Below are 18,534 nucleotides of genomic sequence, written 5' to 3' on the forward strand. Positions count from 1 at the left end.
TGCCAACTTTCCTATTAAACAGGAGATATGTAATCGCTGAGTATATTTCATTACCCTGCCTTTAATGAAGGGGACTGGGACACACAGTATGAGGCAGAGAGCAACAGGTCCTAAAAATCCATTCAATGTAGGTATTTTATCCTTCTAAAAGCATGGTAAATGTTGGCAAGCTTTGGACCAGACAATCTCCATGCAGCCCTTCCAACCTACATTCTCATCCTGTAGTTTTGGTCAGATACTGTGATTTAAGCATAGACAAATTAACATGTACATATCAATTCTTCTGCTTTGTGGACTGAACTGTCCCTTTTATGGGTCTATTACTGGCTCTGGGTTTTTTCATGTATGATAACATGTACCTGAGAAAACAGATATTCACTTGCTTCCCTGTTAATCTTTGAGCTTTCTTAACGTACTATAGGAAAAAAATCTAGAGCAAAACAATTTATATGTCCAAGTACTTTCAGTATTTCTGCTAACAATGGAGAATTTGTCCTTTCACCCTCCCCTAAAACCCTTTACATGAGACAGTTAGCCCTGCCTTTGCTTGCCTTTGGTTGAGACCAGCCTGCTGTGTCCAGCCATTGGAAGCTGGCATATGCACAAGAATATTTCATGGGGCTGTGTGTGTTCAGATGAAATATGTACACTCCAGTGTGTTCTGCTGTGCTTGTGTATCTATCCTGCTCAGTCAGGAGGAGATGAGCAGCTTCCCAAATAATCTGTTCTGCAACAGCAGAAAGTCCATTTGGGGAGCTGTATTCCTGGAAATACAGTGAAAAATAGGGAAGTCAAAAAGGCATGTTCTGAATCAGACTACAATACTGAGCAACAGGCTCATTAATGGTGCTTTCTGCCAAACACTGTTTCACTTACCCTCAGAACTGTCTGCAATAATGACTACTTCCACTTGCTAGTTATTTACATAAAGTATTGTTCTCGCATCACTGCTAGCAGCTAGATAGCTGCTCCTTGCTAGGTGAGATGAAAAGCAACAGATCGACCAAGCTGCAAATGATTTCAGAGAAATCTGGGTTTAATATGTTCCTAGGAAGGATGAAATATTCCTCCCATAATGTCCCCACCATGCACAGGGTCAAATAAATCACCACCAGCAATGCCCATACAAGAGACCCTCACCAACAGGTGAAGGGGACAAACAAAGGTAGTCCATGCTTCCCTGGATTTCATCATTTGATGTGTTTACTTTTTCCTCAACCTCTCCTGGCAAAAATGGGTGAATCTATGGGAAAAAAAAAAAAAAAAAAAAAAAAAAAAAAAAAAAAAAAAAAAAAAAAGAGAGAGAGAGAGAGAGAGAGAGAGAGAGAGAGAATATAAAGATTCTTGAGGAGAAGTCAAAGGAAAGAAGAAACTGCAGACCTGCTCAGTGTCTGTGATAGGTAGCACTTTTCCATAGTGTCTGGTGGACAAGCATGGTGTCTAACCCTCCTGACCAGCAGTTAAGGTGTTCATACAGCTAGAGAGGTCACCAGGCTGTCTGTCAAATTGGGTTTTGCCACACTGCTCCCACCTGTGTTTTGAATAATCTTCAGGTTCCTGATGGTGGATAAGCACATACAAATCAGTCTGAAACATTAAATCCCTCCCCTGAACTTAAGTTTCTTCCCAGACAAAAGGAGACCATTCAAATACATTCATGTGAATTCATACATATACACCTTAGTGTGATTTAAATACTGCTTAAAAGGAGTTTCTTTAGTGCTTTTGGCCTGTGACACAGAATTGGCTACAGATCCAGAAGTTTTATTTGAAAAGCAAACATCATCTGTATGTCTGTTGATAATACAAATCAGTTGCAAATAGTTCTAATATACTTTGAATAAGTTAGAACTCCAAAGGGTGCTATATTGATGCTGCAGCTTGGCAGTGAGTGACTCTTCATCTAAGCAAGAGAAAAACTGAGTGCAAAGCCCAGGTCCAAAACTGTAGGTTTTACTGCAGTTTGCTGCTGAAATGTCACAGCCAGCTGATCTCATTCCAGTGTGACAGCTCTTCATTGTTTTGATTAATCTGCACAAAATTACAAAAGCTGATGATTTAGGATGGCTGTAAAGACTGAAGCCCAGAAGTTCAGAGCACTTTCACTTAATTGAACAGGTATTTGGAGACATAATTACTATATAACTTATATAATGTATGCTCACAGAAGGCAGTAAAATAAAATAAATCAATATTCTGAAAAATTCCTGCAATGATAAAATATGTTAATATCTTGGGTGAATAATTAGTTCCCAGACTAATGTGTGTTTTCTAGTTTTGTACAACCCATCAATCGAAAGGATTTTGAAACTTTTCCATTTTTGGCATTTTTATTGCACCAGAAATATGGCTGCAATGGTAACTTAGCTACAAAATAATTTCATATCAAAGCACAGTTTAAATTAAAACAACTTATTACCCAAATTTAACAGGCTCTAAATGTATAGAAGATTTCTCAAGAGAGAAAGGTAATAGTTTGTTCTCCATGCTTTAGGAAAGCAAGTAACACAATGCAGCAAGAGAGCAATAAGCAAGACACTAAAAGACATTATTTTAAGAATAAAGACTGCTATTATTTGAGTAGACCCAGACAGATGATGAGCTCTGTAGGACTGGCAAGTAAAAATTGCTTATTTCAGAACTGATGAAGATAACACTGACCCTGTATTGGATAGAAGATGGGTTATTCTTCTAGCCTGTTTTCCTAAAAAACTAAAGAAACAGAGGAATTTTACAGCCTTACAACATAGTAGGAACTTTTGATAGAACATTTCATTTTATATTTCTAGACATGTGGGAGAGGAGAACTTAGAGAGAGTTATAAGCCAGGGGAAAAAAAATAAGGTGACATGCCAAAACCTGAAATATCTGTCTTTTATTACTTTGAAGGCTTATTAATATTTGTATCTTTGTTATGCTACCTACATAATATAATGAGGTTTATCTAGACCCACCTTATCATGCCAAACCTGAGTTAGAGTCACATAATATTGAATATGTCTTCCAAAAAATCGGTTGATTTTTTTTAAACTGAAAATTCTTTAGTATTTTTTTACACTTTCACTTGATGAAATGTTCTAGTTTTTAATTACTAGAAGTAGGCATACAAGGTAAAGCACAATTTGAAGACACATACAACCAAAAGTGGGTTAAATTTAAGAGAAAAAGATTTCAAGCTATTGTGAAGAAGGAAAAAAAAAAAAAAAAAAAAAGGAGAAAAGTACACTAGTCCTTGGAATAAACAATGCAGATACTATGCTTGGCTGAATTCTAAATGTAACATTTTTGTGGACAGTAATCAATTTTGGACATGGTAAAGTAAATATTCCCAGTAGATGGATAAAATGTAACTGATGTTATTTTCTAGGGTAAAAACTGAGTCTTTTTCCTCAAGGTTACTGCAGGAAGCAAAATCTGCAGATCAGTGCTTACAGCAAACAACTCAAGTGACTCAAAAGATTTTCTTGATGTAATGTTTTTAAAAAAGCACTTAAAAATTAATTTCCATTCCATATCTCCTTCCAGCTGCAAGAGCTAGTAGGTTTGGTTATTTTTGCCCCACTGGTGCTCTGCAGTCCTGGCTGTCATTGAGAAACTGTCTGGAATGAGAAAAGTGCACCTCAAATAATGGGAAACTAGGTAAGATGGGAGTGTTTAATCTTCTTGATAACTGTAATTGTAAATCTAATTTTCAGGGAATAACTTCAGAACTGGAGCTTGTCCTTTGATGTTTCTGAAGATCTGGTAGTATGACAAAGCATCAGCTTTTGCATTGCTACACTCCGCTTGGTCTCAGGATGGCTGATTTGCCAGCCCACTCTGCCTGTGTGTTTGTGTGTTTATTTTTAGTGGCAGACTGCAGACGGACAATTGCTATTGGCTGTGGTGTGATTTCTTCACATTTTCAGGTGTCTGTTATCAGTCCTTTGCTGGATATTGCCTCTCCCTCCTGGACTGGCAGAATGTATGATGAGAGAGGTCCTCAACCCTTGTAGTGCTCTATTGCCTATCTCAGCTTCATTCATAAAATAGCAGCAGTTTTTAAAGTGTTTCAAGTTTTCCTGGTTGTTTTGGTATTGGAACAGTGCGAAAGGCTTACCTGAGCTGTTCTGCCAGCTTTGCTCTGAAAGCAGTAACCTCAGGCAGAGGAGCTGTGATAAATGGTGTGAAACTAACACATACAACAACTAGAGACTTCTCTGCAGATAAGTTTTCACTAGAACCATAGCTTTGGTTGATTTCCAAAGTGCTAAGATCCAAAACATGTTGAAACAGAAAGAATCTTGTAATGAGACTGGAAACAATTCATGAAGAAATGGTTGCAGTGGAGTTCAGTTCAGAAATGTGTTTGGTGGCTGTGAAGGCAAGTTGCTGACCTTACTGATAGAGCAAAGTATTTAAGGTCATAAAAATGGTTGTCAACACAAAAGATATATTACAGTCTTCAAAGAAAAAAACATTTGTGTTCTTTTGCTGCTTCCTCCTCAAACATATTTTTACATTTCCATGAAAAATAACAACTTATCAAGTAGATGGCATGTTTTGATATTTCAAATGCTTTATTTAATTGCCAAAATAAAATTATGCTTGCCTCTGTGTCCTGCAGTTGAACTTTGCCCTTAGAGCACTGTTATCACTTTATAGAACCGCATAGAAAAGTTTGAAGTGGAAATTATCTATTTTTTTACATAATGACAGTTAATACTTTTCCGCATAGTAAAATTGCTATCTTATAACTTTCATTAAATGGTTATTTGCAATGTAAAATGTCCATTATAAATTGGCAGATTAAATTCAGGAATCCCTGTGTGAAATTCCATGGTTTATATGCAAAAGTTTAATATAATTAACTGGTAAGTATGAATTAATAATTTGCTATGATCTCCTCTTCATTTATGCTTATTCTGCCCTCCAAAGAAGTCCCGGAATTCCAGAACCTGGAAGTAATTTTGTCTAAAAAATAAATGACATTCACGCCTCTGAAACCTGATCTCTTGAGTGCATAGCTGCTGTATATGACTTGTTTATTTGATGCTGGTTTTTAAAATTTTTGGGTTGTTATCACTATTTATAGAGCTAGGCAGACCTAGTGGAATTTAAAACATTACTATTTTTGCAAAGGGTACTTATTTTTTTTGCTGAGGTACAGTTTCTCAGAGCTATTACATTTTCCTGATATTAAAAATGTAGAAAAGTCAAACTTTCCAGTTTATTTTTAAGCTACTGTTATGATATTTAGATATGATATTTACAAAACCATCAGGGAATTTGACAATAATCTTGGACTGCATTCAATCATACTGACTTCCTGCATTGTTGCTTATCTTTACATTTTCTTTAGAAATGGTGCTTTTATTTTGCTACTTTCATTTTTAATATTGGGCATGAGGGACCTGCCCCCAGCCCAGCCCCACCATCACACAAAAGGAGAATACATTCCTCCTATTACTCAATCGCTAAATCCCTAAAATATTTGTCTGTGAAGGAGAGAAAATGAAATAAAAGGCTTCTCAATCCCCTGCTCACCCAGCTGTGTGCATGGTCATGCTTGTCTCTTGCTTTGAATCTGGGTTGCTATGCAAAATATGCAGTACTCCCGTGACCAGGGCAGACGGAAGCCAAAGCCTGCTACTACATAGCTTCCCACAGCCTGTGGAGCAGACCTGCTGTTGTGGTGTGGAGAGGCAGTGGGCAGTGTTTGCCTCCAAGGACATATGCCTTTGTGTCTGACTGGTCAGAACATGCAAGCCTGGCCTGGATGGCCATAAGAATGTGCAGAAGGTGCTGGAATGGGTGTATTGCATGTCTTTGGTCTGGAAACATGCGCTGCTCCTCAGCCTTGGTCAACACAGCCAGGTTTGGTAATGGACACGGAGTTTTGGGTAGGAAGGGCACAGAGCTTGAGCTGACCCATAGTTGAATAGGCAAGGGACACAGGAGGTGGTGGGGATGCAGCAAGATGAAACCTGGCAAAATGGCCACAGGTTACAGTCATTCTGAGTAAGATCAACAAGAGGGTCACCAGAAGGAAAGGTTAGACTTCAGTCGCTGTGTTCAGGAAGTTTTATCAGCAGGAACTCTAAAAGAGAGGACTGCACAAAGAAGCATCTGATTAAATTGACTAGCTCTTGCGATCTTAAATCTGATGGGCAAATAGCTTTAGAGGAAAACAGGGTAAACATATTTATTCAGCATAAACTGTTTGTTCCTCTGAGGAAAACTATGGGAATTTTTGTGCTCGCAGCTGGCACGCATACTGCTGTGCAGTGCAGTTTGCAGTCAGACCAGCAGTACTCCGGTTACAGCTGACTCCAGAAGCCTAAGTTTTGCTAAACATTTTGAAGTGTTTTCTTCCTAAATATTAACTCAATTGTTTACTCTCTACATAAAAACTGCTAATGGTAGGACTGCTGACTGCGACCAGGATACATGATGCTTTAATTGCAGAGTATGATTCAACAGGAGAGAACTGGGAGTCTGGGTGGAGGCTGAAGGAGGGACTTGATGATGACATGACACAAAGGTGTGCATTTGCAAGTGAGAAAACCTGGGGCTTTGCTGAGTTTCCAGTTATAGTCCAGGCTGAAATACAGAAGACCAGTTATGCAACCCAGAGCCAGATTTTTGGCTCTCAATGAAATTACGTTGGTGGCCTGTATGGAAATATAGATGGATTCATTCCCTGAACACCCAGGGAACAGGGTAGGTGTGTGTGGTTCTGGCACAGGCAGCCATGGAGCAGGAAGGGTGACGGCGCTGAGCTGCCAATGGCTGAGGAGCGCAGCACAGCGTGGGATGCCCAGCGAAACTTTTGAACAGTGCATGGAACTTGGCAATCCTGAGGCCGACTCTTGCCAAGGGTTGGATTTGTGAAGAGATTTGGTGACATACAGCCATTCCTTCAGGGTATGACTGAAGTTCATGACAGTTACTTCTTTTACTAAAAAAAATTGCTAAATTCAAGCACTGCCTCCTCCTCTGCCTCCAGCAGCAACCTCATCCCACACATGTGCACACTACATTACAGGTACATTAGGATGCCCACTTAAATGTTGCTATGTAGCACTGATTCTATTTGAAATGAAGTGAATACCCAACAATAGCACTTAATAGCGTTCTTCATTCCCACAACTCCTTGTTTGATCCAAAGGTTAGAGCACTTAAAATACCATCAAGAAAACACATTGCTTGCTGACTGAGGTGATTGGATTCCTATGGAACAATATGAAACTAGACTTTACAACAAACTGCCAAGTGGTACCAGCACATCAATGAGATCCTTTCTTCTCAACTTCTGGCAAAGAAGTAATTGCCTCTAAGAACTCATTGCTTTATTCTCAGGGATGATATTTAAAAGATTTAGATGCTAAGCCTCTGCCTTCACTGATGCTATTAATTGGTTTTGAGACACATTTTGTCACTTCTAAAGGTGAAGGCTGTTCTGTGTTTTGTTAATGATGACAGCACTGCTGAGAAAAAGGAAGGTCTAAAATATTTGACTTTAAGAACATGACAGATTAAATAACCTGAGGGGTCCTAATAATCATCATTCACAATGTAGGAGATGACAAGGGGAAATTTCTAAGATGACATTTTGTCACTTGTGGTAGTCACTTAAAATGACAAAAACTATACATTGTGCTCTGCAGCTTCTTTACTCTAATTGGGCCAATTTTGCTATCATGCTATTATCCTGCAGAGCAGAACTGGTTACAAACAAAGAGGCTTTTGTGATCTCACTTGAATATTTTTCCATGAGCTCAAGAAAATATCTTGCCAAAAGAGAATGAAAACTGTCCCCACATTTTCTGACTGGCCAGAAGCCTAAGGCTCCTGTCTGTCTGGAAAACCTCTCATCTATATTTTTAGTTCCTGCTTGCTTATGGTGGGATTTTGCAAAAGGGGCCACAAGTCACAGGAACTATAATCGCATTTGGGACTTTTCCTGTTATGTTAAATAACTCACCTTGGGATATGGCGTGGGAGAAAGAAGCCTAAATTTCCCTTCCGCACTCTTCGCAATTTTGGCAGTCTGCTTTAATTTAGCCATATTTTCTATTATGCATCAGCACATACTAATTCCCCTTAAGTATGTAATGACACAAAACTTGATTGTCTTAGCACATGCTTCTTTGTAGCTATTGGGAAACTTAATCTGTTTTGAAAATGTTTGAACTTTGGGAGAAAATTTATCAACAGCTACATGAAGAGTAATAAGAAAGTGATTCTATAAGCTGTTAATGTAGTGTGAAATCCTGAAACAACACATCTTGTTAAGACAAAAACATATTATTTATTATCATTCAGAAGCTTTGGGCAAAAGTATGTTTAGCAACACACATTTGTAACATGGAATAAAATTACACTGGAGTGTAATGTGGAGTGGGCATATATCCATCTCATCTAAAATACAGTCATTTCATGGAAGTGTTAAGCTGTTAAAATGTATTGCTATCAAGAAACAGTTGTTTACTATAATAAGTATTGTTTTTCTGCATGACAGAAGTAGGAGAATGTCATTATTAATGTTGTCCACGATTTGGACAAAGATAGCTTTTGTTTCCATCTACTGAATGAGATATTTATATTCATTATTTTGGAAAACCTAAAATTGGAAAAGGAAGGTAAATATTTCTCTCAATCTTTTAGCACTTTTCAGTCAGCAGGGTTCAGATTAAGAAGTGATGGTGGTGTGCAGTTAAGTCAGCATTATGTAAATCACCAAACATTGTAAAACAGACTATCAAAAATATTATGGTGGTGTCACTTTGGCTGAAGAGCTGCACATTTTCCCAGACTTTCCTTCTTGTCCTTTGCTCCATCTGCATATGCTAGAATTCACAGAATCCTGCATTAGTAGGAGAAGTCCTTTAAGGACAATCTAGAACAGCCCCCCTGAAATGAGCAGGGACATCTTCAACTAGATCAGGTTGTTCTAAGCAACCTGACCTTCAGTGTTTCCAGGGAACCTCTCTGGACAACCTGTTTCAGCATTTCACCTTTCTCACTGTAGAAAACTCCTTTATAGTGTGCATCTGTCCTTTATTGGTTTAAAACCGTTGTCCTTTGTCCTATTGCAACAGTTCCTACTAAAAGGTCACCATCTTTCTTGTAAGCCCCCTCTAAGTATTAGAAGACTGCCATAAGGTCCCCTCAGAGCCTTCTCTTCTCCAAGCTAAATAGCCCGAATTCTCTCACCCTTTCTTCACAGGAAAATATTTCATCCCCCTAACCATTTTTGTCTCTCTCTTCTGGACCCTCTCCGACAGGTCCATGCCTCTTCTAAGCTGTGGTCCCAGAGCTGGAGGCAATACTTCAGGCGGAGTCTCACCAGAGTGGAGCAGAGCAGAGGGCCAGAGTCACCTCCCTCAACCTCCAGGCCATCACTGCCTGTTTATGCAGCTCGAGATACATTTGGGACCACTCAGCTTGGTGTTGTCTGTAAATATGGTGACAGAGCACTTGATCCCTCTGTCTGTGACATTGATATTAAACACTATTCTTCCCAATACAGATCTTTGAAGGACACCCCTCACCACCAATCTCCATCTGGACATTGAACAGATTATGAGTTACAGCTCCTGACTTTAGCAAGAGTTGTTTTGTTAGCTAAGAGTGCTCGCATGTCATTTTTAGGTACCCTACTGTTACTTCTGCCTTCCTGAAATTCCAGGTCAAATTGGAGTTTTTGTTGCATTAATGCAGCTTCCTCTTGAAGTTGCTCATTTCCAACTCTGCAACTACATGGTGCTTATGTAGCTGAATTGAGTACAGTCCTACTGCTGACCCGCCTGAGCCATCAGTGCTGCTCCTCACGGCATGACTCCTGCTACGCCATCAGGGAGGGCTGCTCCATGGCCTTCGTGAAGCCATGAACTCTGTGCTTCTGGCTCTGTCCAGATCAGTGGCCACAGCTTTCATTCATATCCATATCCCAAATTCTAGCATCTCCAAATTCTGTTCCCCTGTGTCCCAGTCCATCAATCCTGCTCTACTCCTCATCAGTCCTTCTGTACTTTGTTCTTATTTACAAATCCCTCTGTATTTGCCTGCTGCAACTTCCTGTTTTTCTTCCAAGGCTCACTAATGCTTTCTGAGGCAGGCTGAAAGGCTCATCAGGTTTACCTCCTCCTCTTTAGCTGACATCTTTTCATTCTCTCTCAGGAATGGAGAGGTGCCAAAGCTCCCCCAGCAGCTCAGTTTTTCCCTCCCAAACTCATCCCATCCCAGACTTCTTGCAGAAAAGCCACAATAAACTGCTGAAAACTTAAAGGAAGGATGCCAGACTTACAGAATAAGCTCTGGTTTCTACTGAAAGATCCTGGTAAATGCCATTCACTGCAAAAGAAGTGCATCAACATGAAATATCTGCATCAAGTAGCATATTGTTCTGACAGAGAATTCTTTCAGATGATGACAGGACTTAAAAATGTCTTAATTGGGACTGACATAATGCAGTATACTGATTATTTGACAGTGAATAATATCTTTATTTAGAACAATAAAGCATATGTAGATAATGTAAATTCTAAATCTGAACTGGTATAAAAAGGGATCTGGGAGAACACCTATGTCTAAAAGGACACATATGTAAATACACGACATTTTATAAACTTTGTTGATTATCTTCAGTCAGAATACAACTATTCAAAACTGTGCTGACATTTACACTGAAATAAATTAATTTGTCCATAATGCAACTAGCAAACGTCTGTGTCTCTATCACTAAAGAGTCTGAAGTTCCTGCGTTCCATTAATTTGATAACAAAATAGCAAAATGCCACCATTACTGTAAATCTGCATTTAAGACAGTTGAATCATGTTCCTGAAATGAAAAATGTTGAATAATTCTTAAATGTAAATCTAACTTAAAAGATCAGTATTTTATGTGTACAGTTAGATTTTCAATTTAATAATTCTATTTTGTGTACTGAAGTTTCAGCATATTATGTAGAGCAACAGAGAAAACAGAGCTGCTGCAGATGAGAATCTTAAAAATGTGTAGGTTGTACACATACTCCACAGAAAAGTACTCATAAGCTTGCTCATAAAATGACCTCGTGATGAAATAAGTACCATTAATTCATTCAAGTAAACACAAGTCTAAAGTAGAACAGTTACTCAATATAAGACTATCTGCTTTTTTTATTCTCACAAGGCCACTAGTAATTGCATGCAAAATTCAACTATTTCAAACGAAATCTAAAAATGTTATTTCTCACCAAACCACAGATATCCAAAAGCCAAATTTGGTTGACTTTCACATAGAAAAAATTCACACCTCTTTCTTCCCCAAATTTATTTTAAGAGGGAGGGTGCTGATTTTCCACCTGTGTTGATGCATGGGCCTTGTCTACCCAAAAAGAAGACTGAAAAACTGATCACTCTTTCAAAGTTAAACTTCTTTATAAGTTAAGAAGCAACTAAAGGTCTGTTTCTGACACTCCATCTCCAACTGAAGAGTACCTTAATCTATTTCTATTAATTCAAAGATGTCTCACGAGTCAGTAGTATTTCAGAATCTTATTATGTCCAAGGTAAAGATTTCCTCAGTGGGCACAGAAAGCTCCAGTAAGTTCACAATCCCACTTCAAAGTGCCATGCCATCTAGTGTATCCAAAGAAGTCTCCTGCTTTGCAAAAGAATTGAGAACACCCAATCAGATCTCTCTTGTGTTCAGATCTCTCAAAATGAGGGCAAAGAATGGGAAAACCATGTTGTCTAACAACAGTTCTGCTACTCCAGATGTCATATGACTTTCATGCACATTTACAGAATAATGTTTATGATGTGAAGGTCAAAAGTTTATACATGAGCTTTCTTTCTGTTCTCATATAACTTTTCTTGCTCCACAGAAGAAAATAAAGTGTCTGATATTATTTGAAAGTGACTTTAAGATGTTGCTCCTGGAATGTGAACATTTTGTCATAGTCAATTTTTGTTTATTGTATGTTTCAATTCATAACTGATATTTTCTCTAGTACTGAAGATTAGGAAGCCTAAAATATCATGCTTTTGAATATCAAAGTATAATTTGGGGCACACTGATGTGACCCAAATTATGTGTTATTGAGTATTTGATTTTCTGGAAAGAATGCATTTAGAAAAATGAACTTTTTTTTATCAACAAAGAATGTTAATAAATACAAGATTTTTGTTTTACTGAATCTAAGAAAAAACCCAAAGCCTCAGATGCATAAGCTAGCCTCAAGAGCACATTGTATGAAATATATAAGGTTTCATACAATGTGTAAGGATAATCGCTTCCGTTTACTGTGGATACTTTTCCATTCAGTCAAAAACAATACACAATTATTCTCTTCATTACCAGTAAGGTGTGAATTTACATCAATTAGCTCATGCTGACATTTCTTTTAGGGTAACTCTTAAATAAGTTTGAAACTCAAAGTCTGAGAGCCTTGTGAATAAAGAACTACACAGAGTCAAAGAAGGCCCAGCTTCCAACAGGGAATTCCATTGTTTGAGGAATGTACTTGCTTTTTCAAAGTGATGAGCAACCCTGGTTATTAATTAGTGAGTACTCCAGCATCTTCAGAATAAATATGAAGGCCTAATTCTGATACTAAACTTTTTTTTGATCTAGTCTAAGAGAAGTCCCTCAGGTGATGCCAACCCCAAAGTTCCATTAGCCTTAATGGACCTATGCTAATTTATACCAGCTGAATAGGACTTGAGAACCCTTTTCTGACAAACTGAAAGTGCAAAAAGAGCCTGAGTATAAATAAAAAATCCACATGATCAAATACTTCTATCAGTGAATTCATGAGAAATTTCAACATTGATTGCAGCAGGGTCAAAATTACATGCAGTGTGGCTACATGCCACATCATAAAGTATAGTAAGGTTCTGAGATTTTTTCTTTTTGTAAGCATTAAAGACAGTTTTACCAATAATACACACACACAAACACACATACACATGTATATATTATATGATGCATTCTTTTTATGCATGGTTCTCAGAAAATTGAGCAGAAGATTAAAACTTCCACAAACTCTTAAAAAAGTTAGTGACTATACATTTTAAGGAGAACTCCAACTTTATGCAAAACTTTAAAAGGGTTGTTTTGTTTTTTGTTTTTTTTTTTTTTTAAGTTTTCAAGTTACTCACACTAAAACTGCTGACCTGATCAATATCATGACGGATGACAGTTTGTCACCTCATGTGAGCCTTTACCCTTTACTCTTCTGAATTACAACTCCTAATACAGGTAAACAATTCATACTCATTATCTGGGAAGAGACAAGATGAAAAGATGCACAACTACGCTTGAAACTTTTACCATGGTATTTTTAGGATTTACTTGAAAATGCACATCTGTACATACATATGTCCCGTTCATATTCCATGGATACTGTAACAGTAAGAGATGCAGAAGACAGGTGGGAAACAAAGCCTTTCTCTTTTGTTTCAAAATAATTAATTTTTTAAGAATAGAGAATGCCAGGATATTAAAGCTTACTAATCACTTAAAACACAATGCAAGCGTTAATTACAGCTGATGTAAGTAAAAGCTAAATACACTCTCAGGATCTTTCAGATTTTCTATGCTATACATTAAAAGACAAGGTATCAATGGCATGCATCTTCAGGATTTAAAATGCATTTCATTAAAATGCATATTTGAACGCAATTCAGACTCTTTACTTTGCCTTAGCACAGCTGGAAATTTCACCAGTGTTCAGATACCCAGCAGTTACTCTTAATTCTTCGAAGCTCCGTGAGGTACATTCACCTCCTGTTTACTTTGTCTTCATCCAGCATTTGCTTCTCCTGAACAGAGACCACCAACGCTGATGAATTCTTGAGGCTTTCTGGGGTGGGCAACCAGCCACCTGGCACCCGATAGAGACCACGTGTTGCTGTACACACAGCCTTTGACAGGAATAAACACAGCTCCTTATAAGTCTAAGTCTAGAACACGAGCTCATGGCATGATTTTGCTTTCAAGTCTTATATACAATATTGAAGAATATGTATCTGTATCAATTTCTGTGTTTTCTGTCAGTTCAGAGACCTTCATCTGAAGACATCAACTTAAGGTAGAGGACACAGAATTTAAATCAAGGATGAAAAGGTATTTATGACTTAAAATGATTACACACAGTTGGAGGCATTTGAAAGATGCTTTTTTGTTCAGGACTCTGTTTGCCAGTCAGTTGAAAGTATTAATGCAATTAAAAAACCTGAAGTGTCACACAAGGTAGATATTCACATAAGATACAGTCCTGCTAAGTGCACACTCTTCTTGTCATTGTTCAATTCAGTGTTGGTTTCACAGTAACAAACACAAATTGTCCTCATTTCTGTATCATGTCTATGGAGTCATGGGCAGCAACAACAGATGCAGACTCAGTCTGTCACTCCAGAAGGAATACGAATGTGCTTAAAGCTGCTTCATTTATGAAGCGAACATGGAACTGTTACCTGCCTGAAGAGAAAAACAGAAATTCTGATTTTGTTGATTAGTTTTTTCTTTCTCTATTACTAAACAGTAGAGCTTTTCACAGACATACAACATATACTTTTTTTTCTTATAATTTTGAAAATAAATTTAATTATACTTGTATAGAGATTTCTTTACTCAGAAAGAAAAATGCTATAAGATTTACTTTTCTGGTCTAAGAACACACTGGCCTGCAAAAGCTCATTGATGTCATCTAAGGTAATGGAACAACTCTCATGGTCTTATAGAACTGTTAACTTTGGGCATTTTGGTATTGGCAATCTCTGGCAGAAGACTACCCTTTGAAGTCATCTGGACTAACCAAACTGAGTTTACATCTTTGGAAAAACGGAACAACTTGTCCAGTGCAGTGACAGCTTTCCTTCTCAATAAGTATATGGTAGAACAGAATAGTTAAGGGGACTGAAAAACCTGTCAAGCTGTAGCTAACTCAATCACATCAAACACCTGAGAGTAACCACACTGCAAAACTGAGGTTGTCTGTTATACTCTTACGCTGCTCTTTCCACCCATTATAAAGAATGAAGAGTTTAGCGCTGTCTGAATTTTTCCAGACTCTTATATAGATGCAATGTATTAAATACAGCAGAGTTTCTGTGGTAAGGAGCCTCCTGCCAGAAAAATGCTGTTCTGCAGAGGGGACTGAGAAACCTCACTCACCTTTACTGTCCACTTTTGCATACTAAAGCAAGATTGATGTATCTGATAAAGCTACAGAGACTACAGAAATGTGCTAAGCTACAATTAATAAAAGCTCAGCTCTAATTGGCCTGTTCTCCTACACTCACTTGCTAATCTTACCAGACTGTGTTTTTTAGTTCAGATTGCTTTGAAACAGCTGTAGTGTAACAGCTGAAAGCTTCTCTGTATCAAGTCTAACACCAAAAAGGAGAAGCAGTAGCTGTCCTTTATTCTGGAATTCACATAAATTTCATTTTGAAGCATTCAAGTTAAAAATCAAAGGTCTAAATGAATGATAATATTAATTAAAATAGCTGCTAAAGATCTTATACACAAATGAAACCTATTGACAGCAAGATTTCCTTTTTCCCTGCATCACTTTATATTGCAGCAGCTGAAAGTAGTTAAGTCTATGGTAAAACTCTCCCCATCGCCAACTTACCAGTACATGAAACAGTAACAGTGTTGAGGGAGAAAAAGCAACAGCTACACTTGTAGATGTTCCTTTTCTTTTTGCTGCAACATACTGGGAAAAAAAAAAAAAAAAAAAAAAAAAAAAAAAAAAAAAAAAAAAAAAAAAAAAAAAAAAAAAAGGAAGAAAAAGAAAAAGTGAAAGAACATAAAAAAGTTATTGTAAAAGGTATATAAAACTATTTGGGAGTACAACCAGAAAGATATTGCTTTCTATTTATTTCCATAACTTCGACCTAGCTTTACACCACACAGCAAATAACAACATTTACTTTAGTTGGTTGCTCTCCCTATAGGTCTCAGCAATCCTTTGTCACAGTGGGAATAAAGAATGACAAAATAATGTCCCCATAATAAAATGTTGTATGTGGAACTATCCTCCATATCAATTTCTATGTTTAAACCAAAAAAGTCCTTTAAAGGACACACTCTAAGCACGTATTTTACCTCTGCAGCAAGACCTTGTGTTTGGGGTTTTTTTGTGTTTGTCACAGAGCTAAACAGGAATTAGTTCTCAGAGAGAAAATTACATCTGTAAATACAAATTGTAAATGAAACAATATACCTTATCTCATTTTCTTCTTGATAGTCATGACACTGTGTAGTTTCATCACTTTCTGGTCTGGATTTGGGATGTATTTTCTAGGAAGAAAATGCACTAAATATAAATATTCTAAAGCTATAAATATTCTAAAGCTTTCCTTAGTAACAAAACAATTGTACATTTCAAATTGCTTCAGATGTTCAATATCAAAGTCATCTTGCAAAATGTAGGTCAAATAGTGTCTTCTAACACACATCTACTACTGACATAAATTTTACAATTGAAGTTTTTATATTGTGGGCAGGAACATAGGGGCCAAAAGCAAAAATACTCTTTTCTCAATATACAATAGGAGAAATGGAAAATTGGGTGAATCACACAATTTTTGTTTCCAATTAGAGAGTGATCATGCTGATAAGACAGGATTTGCACTTCAATTGTGTAATTCAAGAATTTGACACACATTTACATCTTCAAGTCACAGTTAAGTGAAGATCAAAGGAGGTATCTCTTGCTTTCAAATACAGAATGGTTCTCTTATTCCTACCTCCCCACAGCTACAAAAGGTAGTATCACCATGTAAACAATTATGTGTAGTATCTATCTCTTACCTTCCAGTATATGGCTCCCAAAATAAAGCCAATAAGGAGAGACAGCAATGATGTCAGTGCTATGCTGATCCCTTGCAGGCTGGAGCTACTAATGAAGCCAAGTGCTTCTTCTGTAATTAAAGATACTCTCATTAGTGAAGACAGATTTATAGCAGAAAACTGCCTTCAGGGCAACACTAATAGCAAGAGCACTTTCATGCACCACCTACATAACAGCATCTTAGATAGCAGAATACATTCTTCAAAGTGCAATGTACATGAGATGCACTTCATACAAAATCTTACAGGAAGTTTTTGACCACAAGGATGCTCCACCCACTTCTGAAACAACAGCGTTGAAAAGTACCAACACCAATTCTCTTTTTGCCATTTGTAGAGAATTATCTTTTTCCCACACTTCAAAGTTTGGGAAACTTTCAAAGAAATCCAAAGATTTCTTAATTTTTGAAGGTCTTACTTTGAAACACAAAGCAATTATTTGGAAAAGAATATATATCAATTCATACATTTGCATTAGTTCCATCAGACAGCTCCCACTGACTGCAGGCACTTTGCCTTGCCACTAATCAATGACCAACATGAGGACTCTCAAGGGAGATTAAATTAACAGAATAAGCCTTCTAAAGCTTCCTGGAAAGGTACCACTGACTTCAGCAAGATCAAACCCTTGTACTTTGATGTTTAACTGTGTGTTATTTGGTTATAACCACTTCTTGATAGCCTTTAATGTTTTGTACTGAAGAGCACCAATCCTATTCTTTCATGTACACAAACAATACCATTTCCCTCACTGGGAGCTGCATGCATGCTGAGACTAAAATTTTGCCCTTCAGTTATTTCATCAAGAGCAGGATGTGGAAAAGTCCTACAGATTCACCTCAAGACCTTCCTGAAATGCAGGATCCTCCTGAACCTCAGGAGACTGGTATTTTTTACATCGTCCACCCAGGTTTGGTTCATTTCAAATTGGGTGTCTGCAGCTTGAAGGGTAGGTGTATTGACAGATTACAGGAAAAGAACCAAACTATAAGCACTGGAAAAGTGTAGGCGATTGGATACATAGAAATTAAAATGAACTGACAGAACTCAAAACGTGTGACTCATGCAAACAGCAAATGTCTAAGCACATACAGTATGATATACTGGGTCAAACAGCATGTTTTTAGTACATTATTAATGAGCCTCCAAGAAAATACTTTAGTTTAGAAAGGAGTGTTATAATAATTAACTAGCAATTCCTTTTCAACTCTCAGATTTTCTTGACGACATTTTTCAAGTTTTAGACAAATATTCTTTTTATTTCTGAAATTCAACTGTGTTTTCTAGGCTCAATGTAGATAGCAATAAAAAGACAACAGAAAGTCTGTATCATATACTACATATATCTCTGTGTCTTAAACACTGTTTACGAAGTCTAGGTTCTGACTGTAGGGGCTTGAGTTTCGCTTATATCTGGTAGATTTGGCACACTAAAAGAAAATATCAGTCAAGCAGAACTGGTGCTAGCTTACCGTGGAAAAAATCTGTCTAGAGAAAGGAAAGATAGCAGACAAAGTTCTACAGAGGTGAACATCAGCTGAAAAAGAGAGGCTATTGACTAGTCTGCCTCTGTCTGCGCAGACATTAAAGCCAAAAGCAGACATTAACTGGGGAGACATAACCTTCCTAACTTTCTGTCCCAGATTAGGCATAGAGGATGTTTGCTTGCAGAATGATCTTCAAGCAAACTGGGCAAACTC

The 18,534-nt window shown here is 37.5% G+C and overlaps 1 protein-coding gene across 1 annotated transcript in view; it reads right to left on the reverse strand.

Annotated features, from left to right (window-relative positions):
• Positions 1-10,851: 10,851 nt before the first annotated feature.
• The window catches only part of KITLG (KIT ligand), a 55,177-nt gene continuing 47,494 nt past the window's right edge, over positions 10,852-18,534 (reverse strand). Inside the window, exons 7-10 of the mRNA XM_040063220.2 lie at positions 16,796-16,905; positions 16,206-16,282; positions 15,612-15,695; positions 10,852-14,452 (exon numbers count right to left, since the gene is read on the reverse strand). Coding sequence (XP_039919154.1) covers positions 15,656-15,695; positions 16,206-16,282; positions 16,796-16,905 — 227 coding nt within the window. The 3' untranslated portion in view covers positions 10,852-14,452; positions 15,612-15,655. The remainder of the gene's footprint in view (positions 14,453-15,611; positions 15,696-16,205; positions 16,283-16,795; positions 16,906-18,534) is intronic.

Source organism: Hirundo rustica, chromosome 4 (genome assembly GCF_015227805.2).
Source record: "Hirundo rustica isolate bHirRus1 chromosome 4, bHirRus1.pri.v3, whole genome shotgun sequence".
NCBI lineage: Eukaryota > Metazoa > Chordata > Aves > Passeriformes > Hirundinidae > Hirundo > Hirundo rustica.